Raw genomic sequence first — 10,738 nt, 5'->3', positions numbered from 1 at the left:
TGCAAGCAAACAAACAATGAATTTCACAAAATTGATCAACAAGTCAAATTATTCAAAGAAGTCAAACAAATATATATATCAAAACCCAACATACCAAAGATGAACTGTTGGGGGACTTTTGTTGAGAATTATAAGTATCATCAGCAACCTGGGTGTCCAGACCCACTTAGTTCCTCTTCATATGGTCGAACATTCTCCCGACATAGCTTTGTAAGCCGCTGTTGGTAGTTGGTCGATACTAGTCCCATTCCCGGGTTGATTGCCAGGATCATTCAAGACTGCACGTCATTCCAGAAGCTATGTCTAATTAGCTACTCCCTAACACTAGATGCTCTGTAGCTAGTTCATAATCAAAGTAGTTGATAGCCCCTGCTTTCTCGCCCATAGGTATGCGCTAACTGAATCAAGGATGATCATACCCACTCTTCCTTTCTCTTGTTCTGAGTCGCTTTTATACCTCCTTCACTAACGTTCGACATTGTAATTGTACTTTATCATATCCTTAGCAGGGCCTGTTTGGTTTTCAAGAACTCAAACACACACTATGTGGACTACTTTCAGTCGAGCTCAACTCCCTCTTTTCTTCCTTTCCAACTCCTGCTCTGCTCCACACACTTTGACGCCTAATAAAAAAGAGAAACGTCTTCTTATGGTGGTAAACTCTAGAACAGAACATAGAGAAGAGATCCGTAATAATGCCCTCTCTAATTACGTTGCCGTGTGTCTGACTGGTCTCTGATGTAGAGTGTGACCCCTTTCTTCCATCTTGAGTATTAAGGTTTGGAAGGTTCTAAGTTTTTGCTATTCAGTAAACAAGAATATCCAGTTGAATCCGCTCATACAAATGACTAGGTCCTCAATTATAATAGTCAAAAGGCAAGAGAGAACCTGAGAAAGGAATTACATGTCACCAATAAGATGAAGCTGAGCACCGGCAAACACCATAAATCCTCTGGGTCCTACTGCCTCTCCTGCAAACCTCAGACCTATCACCTTGTTACAAGACCCGGTACCACTGCATCCTTTACCAACTAAATACAAAATTTATAGCCTTACGTTCATGGGGCTACAATAAGTGCAAGCCAAATGTTATGACAGGAAAGCAAAGATATCGAGTCAGAACTTTAGAACATGTCCCAAGATCAAACACTAAACAAAATCAGTAAGGGAATTGCCAAGGTGGGACATTTCCATATTGCTACAACATCTCCAACACTCAAAAGCATAACAGAAAAATCAAACCAGTTTCTGGTTCTAACTACAACATGCTTTAACGTTGACTCATGATTAAGCAGGGCAATCCTTTTAAGAGCCTTGTTATATGCTATAGCAAACAGCCTTTCCACCAAGAACAATTCTGAATATAAATACAAGCATTATCCTCCTCCTACTACCTTTGTCCTTAGCTCTTCCCTTGGTTTAGCTGAAAGTCCTTTTGCCAGCATCTCTTCATAATACTTTCTAGCCATGTCCAACATTCCCTTGTCAATTAAAGCATCAATCAATGCATTGTATGCAAATTCATCTGGAGTGCACCCATGTTCTTCCATTTTCTTCCACACTACAAAAACTGGTCGAAGAAATCCCCATCTCCCAAACTTCCTCATAAGCATCACATAAGTGTCCATCCTTGGCCAGACTCCACTCTCAATCATCCTGTCAAGCAGCCACAGAATCTCAGTTGGCTTCTCAAGATAACCGAAAAAACAATGATAAGTAATCACATCCGGCATGATATTCTTCTTCCACATCTCATCAAGTATTTTATATGCTTCCCTCACCCTTCCATTTAGGCACAAAAGCTTTATAACAGTATTACAAGTCACAACATTAGGAAAACAACCCAATTCCATCATTTCACGGTACACACGTATAGCAAAATCCACACCCTTTGACAAGCCAACGGCATGGATAACAGTATTATATGCCACAACATCCAAAGTTATACCCTTTTTCTTCATTTCCTTAAACAATTTCTCCGCCTTCCATGGCTTCCCACTTTTGCATAATATATTCATATATATTGAATAAGAATGCAAATCTTTACACACTCCTTTCCTATCCATCTCCTCCCAAAACTCCCTACACTTACTCCACCACCCCATTTTAAACCACCCACGCAAAATCAGATTATAAATTTTAGTTTTATTCTTCACAAATAATTCAGTATTCACTTCCATATTCTTTCCAAAGCAGAACTCTTGAGCCTCAATAACATGCTTATGTTCACAAAGAGCATCAACAAGATGACAATAAGATATCTCATCTTTCAAATTGAATTCCTCTAATCTATCAAAAACACTTATAGCTTCATTAACAAGATGGGCAGATAAATATCGCTTAAACAATATTCGAAAAGTGACATGATTTGGCATTAAAAATGGCGTCTTCTTCATTTTATAAATCAAATCCCATGAAAGATCAAATTCAAAGAACTTACCCAATATGTCAATCATTTGATTGTATGTTTCTGTAGTGTGTTTAAATTCGCATTGTGTTTCGACCCAGTTGAAAAAGTCAAAAGCGCTTTTCCAGTCGTTTCTGTATAATGAGAGGGTTTCAAGTACAGTGTTTGTGTCAAAATTTTGGGGGTTTAGTTGGGAGTTTGGAGTTTGGGAGTGTAAATGTGAAGCGGATTTTGTTGAGAAAAACTCGGTGGTTAATCGGAGAAGAATTTGAGTGGAGTTTAGGCGTCGACTGAAGATTGAAGAGAGCATTGTGTTATTAAGTTATGCGATAACCAAATTCCGAAACAGAGAGTGACTGGTTTTGAGTTTTTAGCATCAATTTAATAAAGAGATATAGACAGGAGATGGAAGACGGCGCTGCTGAAAAGATTTCTCTTATTGTTTTTCACCAAAATAAATAAAACTTTTTTTTAAGGAAATAAACAGCTTTTTTTTTTAAGAAAATACAAAAAGACTGGGGAGGAGATTCCAAAGTCAATTGCATAATCTGTTAGTAATATAGGTTAAAGAAAATTAATTTTTTCTCAATTAGTAGATTGATACATGAATTTTGTAAGACAAAATTTAATGAGACCCTTAATTTTTGAGTAAATCACCCTAATATTAAAGTTCTGTTATTATTCCATCCCAATTTAAAATTATGACTTTGAAAATTGATAAAAAAAACTAGCATTCTTTTTTTTTTTTTAATACTTGTACGAGCTATCCAGGTCGTGTCCGTTTTAACAGTCCATAAATTTGACTAATCCTCACTCACCCTTAAAGACAAAGGCGTTGGTCCGGGATAGACATTCTTATTATTAGAAGTAACTATCTATGTTTACACTCATTTCATATCCATCATTGATATTGATTTTTCCAATTATAATCTATTTATTAATATCCATATTTCATAATTAAGGAATCTAAGTGGACGGAATACACATGGTGCTTCTATTTTGATCCTATTTAATATTTTTCTTTTTTTTTTTTATTTTAACTAACCAATAATTTCTGAAATGTTACATATAATAGAAAATGAAAGGATTACTAATAAAAGTGAAGAGAAAAAGTGAATCCTCTGGCACAAACCAGTCTCATATGTGTCCATAGACCAAGAATGTTGATCATGAATATTGCTACTCCACACATGGAAATTTTTAGGAAGGATACCATTAATTTTGGTGTATGTACTTATCATTTTCTTCTATTTTAATATCTGAACGGAAAATTATGATAATTGAGTGTCTAAATTATAATTTTTTATTTATTTTTGTATCTCACGATGACATGGACTACCGAAAAATCTAATGAGACTAATTCGGCGCTTACACGACCGCTTATGTAGACTGACTAATTTTATATATAGGACATTAGTGTGGTAAAAGGGATAAAATGTCCCATTTGCCGGTCTTTAATATCGCCCAAACACAATCTAATACCCCTTCTTCCTCTCTCTTTCGGATTACAGGATTATTATCCACAATTTTCGTCATTTGAGTCCCTCTCTTTTTTTCTCTCTCTATTCTCCAGTAATAGTTTAGGTTCGGTTTTTTATTTTCACCTCTATCTTTCTTTCTCTTTTGGTGACCGTCACATAGTCTTGTGCTTGGTAGGTTGTGCCATGGAGGTAAATAGACCCTCCACTCCACTGAAGATTTAATTTTTGGAAAGAAAGTTCTATATCTCTTCCTCCTCCTCTTCTAGTGCTCCTTTGCCTCCATTTTCACGTTATTTCGTATTTGGATATTTTCACTTCTCTTATTGGAACATAAGTTTTGGGTTTCTTTTCATCCTTCCCACTTTCTCTATATGAAGTAATTTTGTGAGGGTTTTTCATTTGGGTTTTCGATTTTGGATATGAGTTTTCAAAATAATTTGAGAAGAGAGGAAGAAAGGAGGTGTTGGATTATGTTTGGGTGATATTAAAGGGGGGCAAATGAGACATTTTATCTCTTTTGTTACGATAGAGTCTTACATGTAAAATTAATCGGTCTACATAAATAAACATGTAGACGTCTGTGGGTCCTAAATAGTTCCATTAAATTTTTTGGTAGTTCATATTGTCGAGACACCAAATTGAAATAAATTATTAGTCTAGACACTCAATTATTGCAATTTTTTATTCAAATACGAAAATAGAGAAAATGACAAATATAAGTACCAAAATTAACATTATCCATTTTTAGCATGTGCACAAATTTTGATAAAGAAAAAAACAGTCAGTCTTACCAGTCACTTGTATTTATTTTCTTTCTTTTCCACTTGCATATCGCTACTCTGCTCTCTTTCTAGTTCTCTTCGCCACCAAATGGCGGCTGCAATGCAAGTTAACGTTAAACCAATTAGAGCCGCTTTCACGTCTAAACTCGCTTCCAAACACTCCCGTAAATCAAATAGAATCAGTTGCGCTGCTGCTGCCGCCACACCATCCAAACGCTACTTCATCACTCTCCTCCCTGGTGATGGAATCGGTCCCGAAGTCATCTCCGTGGCCAGGAACGTCCTCAAGCTTGCCGGTTCTCTTGAAGGTTCGGTTAACCCTAATCCTTCTACCAATGTTTGGTTCCTAAGAAAATGAAGGAAAATAAAACTAGGGTCTTTACAATTTTCTTGTTGCATATTTCAGGCATTGAATTTAGCTTCCAAGAGATGCCAATGGGTGGATCTGCTTTGGATTTGGTAGGAGTTCCATTGCCAGAGGAAACCCTTTCTTGCGCTAAGCAATCTGATGCTGTTCTTCTTGGAGCTATTGGAGGGTATTTATTGTTTATTTAATCTCTGTTTTGTTTATTGTTTAATTTGTTGTATATTTAAAGGAAAAAAGCTTTGATTTTTTTTTTTAATGTTCATTTTAAGGTATAAATGGGATAAAAATGAAAAAAATTTGAAGCCAGAAACTGGGCTCCTCCAGTTAAGAGAAGGTCTTAAGGTCTTTGCAAATTTGAGACCAGCTACTGTTTTACCTCAGGTGATCCATTTGATTTTAGTTTAATGCAATTTTCATTTATTTACGTTCACTTTTCTTGTTCATCTGTTTCAGCACAAAAAAAAAAAAAAAAAAAAAAAAAAAAAAAAAAGGAAAGGAAAGAAAAGAAAAGAAAAGAAAAGACCTAATTTCGGATTGAAATGCATCATAGTAGATTATAGAACCATACTTACCCACACAAGGGTTCTAGAAGTGGGCACAACTGAACTTTCTATTGAGAAAAATGTTTCCCTTGAAAAAAACAAACAATTGAAATTGAGTTGTCTCATGAATTCGGCTAGGAAAGCTGTTGCTTTTCAGCAATGCATATGATAATGTGTAGTTGAAAAATGGTATAATATTCCTTACTGTGCCATCCACATGTCCTTTTTTTTCCCTATGCTCCTACCCTGCTCTTTAGTAGTAGAGTTTGCCTGTAGAAGTATGTTAATATTATTATTCACTCTTTTAGTTAGTGGACGCTTCAACTTTGAAGAAGGAGGTTGCCGAAGGCGTTGATGTAATGGTTGTGAGGGAGCTTACTGGAGGTCAGTGTGGATTGAGTAAAGTAGAACAAAATATAATGGCTTTCTGTTATAGTCCATTATAACTGCTCCTTTTTCTTTTCTTTGTAGATTGCTTATGCATACAATAATTCTATCTCGGTATTAAGGCATAGTTGTTATTGTATATAATAATAAAATAAAACATCATACTTTATTTTGCTGGAAACAGGTATTTATTTTGGAAAACCAAGGGGTTTTGGCACCAATGAATCTGGTGAGGAGATTGGCTTCAACACTGAGGTGTATGCTGCATATGAGGTAGACTTCTGAATTTATTTAGATGTAAATTTCATTAAATGCATAGTTGGTCAACCACAACTTATTGAAAATAATCTTTTGTTCTGTTTGACTCTATTTTCCTCAATATTTCTGCCATTCTGTAGTTTCTTCATTGTTAACTCTTTAGTGTTAGTTAATTGAGATGAATTGGACTTGATATTGCTTTGAGATTGTAATGCATTGTTAGATAAGCATGTGCCACTTTCAAATTTGTTTGTTGATAAATTTCTTTTCTGAATTCTGGTAATATTTGGGTAATTGTTTGTAAATCTTTGGGGTCATCAGCTGTCTCTAGGAATACCAAGAGAATGGTACTTGGAACTTTGGTTGGGTTCTTGTTGTTATTATAACATCTTTTGTCTTTTGCATGCTTTGATATGAAATTCCTTTATGTCTGTTCAACTTTAACTCCTAAGGGAGTAAAAATCTAAAACTCACTTTGGTGGAGTTTGCGTGTATCAATTTATCTTTTTATGTCATTACACAAACATGCATGTTCACCAATTTGCCTGCCACTCTTTCAACAAGATGCATTGCCTTGATTTCTCCAGCTATTTTTATCACATAGTAAATTCCATTCATTTTGTTTGTGCCTTTTCATATGTTGGAAGCTCATAAATAGCATATGTTCAATTATGAATCATTGGTTGAATGTCTTTCTTATTTTGTTAAATGCTTTAATAATTCTTTCATAAATGAGTTAATGTGGAAAGAAACGTGAACAGATTGATCGCATTGCTCGTGTTGCATTTGAGACTGCAAGGAAGCGACATGGAAAACTCTGCTCTGTTGACAAAGCAAATGTCTTAGAGGTATGCAGCATTATTTGAAACCTTTTCTTCTGGCCCTTATTTTTTTGCTTTCATTCATCTTGTGCACTCAATAGTAAATTACATATGTCAACTTATGGAAGTTGGTAGTCATAATTTACTTAAAAAGGATTGTAATTTTCTTTTCTTGTTGGCCTGGTTTTATGGAGTTGCCAGAGTGCAGATTCTGTTATGTCATTGAGCCTCCAAGCATGTTTATATAGTCTTCCACAAAAATCTTCTTTCCCCTTTCCTTCCATTCAGCTTTGGGTTGTGAGCTTTTCTTGATTTTATTCTTGAGGACTATTGGTGGATTAGTTAGAACTATTACGACGAAAGTGGTGTGAAGCTTCTTGAGTTTGTGAAGATGAAGTTCATGCCTACCTGTAGGTCAAGGCTAGAGTAAAACTTTAGGCCTTGGGAGCTCTGGGTTGTGAGCTTTTTTCATGATTTTATGCTTGAGGACTATTGGTGGATTAGTTAGAACTTTTACAAAGAAAGTGGTGTGAAGCTTCTTGAGTTTATGAAGATTGAGTAGGTGGCCTACCTGTAGGTCAGGGCTACAGTAAAGTTTAGGCCTTGGTTAACTTCATTGTCCCTGTATACTCTCTTAACTTAGCCTATTTGGCAAGGTTTGTCTGATTGAATCTAGAAAATTTAGCCTGCGATGTTATATATCAAAAACTTTTCCTTTTTTCCCATTCTTTCTTTTGTACTTGATCCCATTTAATCATTTTTGTGTAAACAAAATTATTCTGTCGTTCATGTGCTACCTTTTTCCTTTCTCTTGTGGAAGAGAATGTATTTCAACATCTTTTTACTAGTTGAGTGCCAAAAGACATGCCCTGGTGATTTCTCAAAAATAAATAAATAAATAAGGGCATGTCTGGTTATGATATGCTGTTATGTGGCTAATAGGATTGGATACAGGGCACGATTGTAACATAATATATTATATATATAAATATATATTATTGGGTGTTAATTAGTGAATTTTGTAGTTAAACTGTCTTCTTTCTTGGCAATATACATCCATCGTTAACTCACAAACATGCTGTGACCATCAGTATAATGCAATAATGTCTCGATAAATTTCCAGGCGTCAATGTTTTGGAGGAAAAGAGTAATGGCCATTGCTGAAGAATATACTGATGTTGAGCTCTCACATATGTATGTTGACAATGCTGCTATGCAGCTTGTTCGTAATCCAAAACAGGTAAGAACACCCTGGTATATGCTTTCATGTCATAATTTGATCTTTTAGCAAATTGGAGGGACAGGAAAGTGAAATTGTAGATTCGATAAGAATGGCAAGACTAACAGTGTTTTGCAATATATTGTTGCAGTTTGATACAATTGTGACAAACAACATATTTGGTGATATACTTTCTGATGAGGCTTCAATGATTACTGGAAGTATAGGGATGCTTCCATCAGCTAGTCTTGGTGCATCGGTATGGCAAATTACTTGATTATTTTCAAATCAAGCAAAATACTGAGTGGCTCTGTGGAAATATCTATTATAGTGCCTCCCTTAATGGTCATGCTATTCCTTTTCCATGTCGCAATATTAAATATTCTTTTCATTGATGTGAAATCTTTTCCACCTACACAGGGACCTGGACTTTTTGAACCAATACATGGTTCTGCTCCTGACATTGCTGGACAGGTTGGATTGACTTTTTCTTTAATGATGCATCATTTTTTTATTTGTTTTCACAACCGAAAAATGTGAACGGTTTGGTCCCTCCCTCCATGCTCCTTCTCACCAAACAGGGGAAAAAATAAAAGTTAAGTAAGAAGGAGAAAAGGGGCTATTGCAATCACTTTCTAAATCGGACTGTTACCCTTTTATGTTCAGGACAAGGCAAACCCATTGGCTACAGTTCTTAGTGCTGCAATGCTTTTGAAATATGGCCTAGGGGAAGAAAAAGCTGCAGAGAGAATTGAGAATGCTGTTTTGGATACCCTGAATAAGGGGTTTCGGACAGGCGACATCTACTCTGCTGGAACTGTATGCTCCCTCTCAACTCCACTATCTATATTTGCTTATAAGTTTGGTGAACATAATTTTAGAACTTGAAATATTTAACTAATTAGTCAGAACTTTTTTTGTAAGGCAAGAGCCAAAAGTTCATCAGATTTTACTTTTTTTGCATTTCTCCCTTCTCTTTTTTCTTGACTCATTATTTATGAATTGGAACATGTGAGGGTAACTTGCGTCAACTTCTTATGGCTGAAAGATCAGATAGAAAATTGTCTTGAACTATCGAGTTTGGCATCATTCATTCCCTTGAATTTTGTTTATCTTCTCCCGTGCTTTTGAAACGATGTTATTTCACAAGCTTGCTCAAATTCTTTTTTTTTACTCTACTCGATTTTTCGCATTCCATTATGGTTCATTTTATTTCCCCATTCACGAGTCCTCTCATTACTCTTCTAACCAATCAAGGAAGATGTTTGTGCTTATTCATTTGTTTTCTAAATTGTTAGTAATCTCTGACCTACATGTCTGGAATGTAGGGAAATAGTTGTGTAAACAATGAGAAATGTGCACATGCATGCATGAAAGGCATTTCTAAGTGTTTTTAAGTTTTAAGCTGCTGTAATTTCTCTTTGATTTAAAGAGGATCACAAGTATCAAGTTTGAGTATAAGCTTGCTGTGTTGTGTAGTTGAGTAAAAGATCTTGATATGGGCTCGAAAGTCCATAATTAAGCATTCACCTCGATGGTACTGTAGAATATACCATGGATAAGAACTTGGGCATACGTCGTTCTTTAGAACTTGTAATGACTCATTGGTGTTGTAAATAAAGATTAGAGTTTTAGGCACACTAGATATGTTGGTCTTCAAGCACCTAAAAAAGGTGCCTGAGATGCCAATTTCTCAGTTGTAAGTTTGCTGCATATCATTTACTAGGACACAATTTTCTTCTCCATTACATCTCAATGCATGGCAAACTTTGATAGATCTGCGCTGCAGAAATTCTTCTGTGATTTCTAGATCAAAACATCATATATTGATCATTCATGTAACACTAGCAACTGATTGTGCTCCCATATGTAATGCACTGTGCCTGTTCTAATGCGATTGCTTTTGCAGAAATTGGTGGGATGCAGAGAAATGGGTGATGAAGTGCTGAAATCAGTAGACTCCCAAGTGCCTACTGCTGTTTAATCAGAAACCATGTTACAGCTGAATTCAGTAGTTCAATATCAGAGAATGATGTTTTGAGTTCTTTCATATCTCCTTATCCATGTAAAATTATTCGGCTTTCATAAGTTTTTTTTTGCTGGTTTTGAGGAGGTGTTGTATTTTATTGGATTTCATTCCTGTGGCACACTAGGAGCTCAAAACAGAGTCAAGGCATTACATTTTGTTGTTTAACTGCTGAGAGATCTTTGTTGCTTTAACAGCCTGGTTAAGGAGGTTTGTTGTAACACAAACAAATTCTTATTTGCTGAAAATAAATCACATGGTTTCAGATTAGACGTTTAAATATCCCATCAAATATTATAGTGCTAATATAGCATTATATTGAAAATTGAAAATTGGTTCGTTATAGTTATATTTGAAACATGATTTTTGTTTTTCTAAATAATTTTTTTTAAAGATAAAGGCTTTCATTTTTCATTTACATTTCAATTCCAATCTGATCAACCCAATC

General features: G+C 35.4%; 2 protein-coding genes across 2 annotated transcripts; one reads left to right on the top strand and one right to left on the bottom strand.

Moving 5' to 3' along the window:
• Nucleotides 1–2,875, bottom strand: LOC105634786 (Pentatricopeptide repeat (PPR) superfamily protein). The gene has a single exon (XM_012217701.4). The coding sequence runs from the start codon at nt 2,715–2,717 to the stop codon at nt 1,377–1,379; it is 1,341 nt and encodes a 446-aa protein (XP_012073091.1). The 5' UTR covers nt 2,718–2,875; the 3' UTR covers nt 1–1,376.
• Nucleotides 2,876–4,681: 1,806 nt separating this feature from the next.
• LOC105634785 (3-isopropylmalate dehydrogenase 2, chloroplastic) lies at nt 4,682–10,570 on the top strand. Its single transcript, XM_012217700.4, has 11 exons — nt 4,682–4,978; nt 5,077–5,206; nt 5,307–5,418; nt 5,888–5,963; nt 6,151–6,239; nt 6,986–7,072; nt 8,169–8,285; nt 8,416–8,523; nt 8,685–8,738; nt 8,931–9,083; nt 10,174–10,570. The coding sequence occupies exons 1-11, from the start codon at nt 4,759–4,761 to the stop codon at nt 10,246–10,248; spliced, it is 1,221 nt and encodes a 406-aa protein (XP_012073090.1). The 5' UTR covers nt 4,682–4,758; the 3' UTR covers nt 10,249–10,570.
• Nucleotides 10,571–10,738: the final 168 nt, after the last annotated feature.

The sequence above is a fragment of the Jatropha curcas genome, chromosome 1 (genome assembly GCF_041381405.1).
Source record: "Jatropha curcas cultivar XTBG-Jc1 chromosome 1, XTBG_Jcur_1.0, whole genome shotgun sequence".
Lineage (NCBI taxonomy): Eukaryota > Viridiplantae > Streptophyta > Magnoliopsida > Malpighiales > Euphorbiaceae > Jatropha > Jatropha curcas.
Note: the sequence above shows the minus strand (reverse complement) of the source record. Positions and strands in the feature narration are given on the sequence as shown.

Bases quoted from the DNA above. Each gene is read 5' to 3' on its own strand.
- LOC105634785 (XM_012217700.4), top strand. From the start codon at position 4,759: ATGGCGGCTGCAATGCAAGTTAACGTTAAACCAATTAGAGCCGCTTTC. The intron at 5,964-6,150 runs GTCAGTGTGGAT...TGCTGGAAACAG, and splicing joins TGTGAGGGAGCTTACTGGAG to GTATTTATTTTGGAAAACCA. The intron at 9,084-10,173 runs GTATGCTCCCTC...TTGCTTTTGCAG, and splicing joins ACATCTACTCTGCTGGAACT to AAATTGGTGGGATGCAGAGA.
- LOC105634786 (XM_012217701.4), bottom strand. From the start codon at position 2,717: ATGCTCTCTTCAATCTTCAGTCGACGCCTAAACTCCACTCAAATTCTT.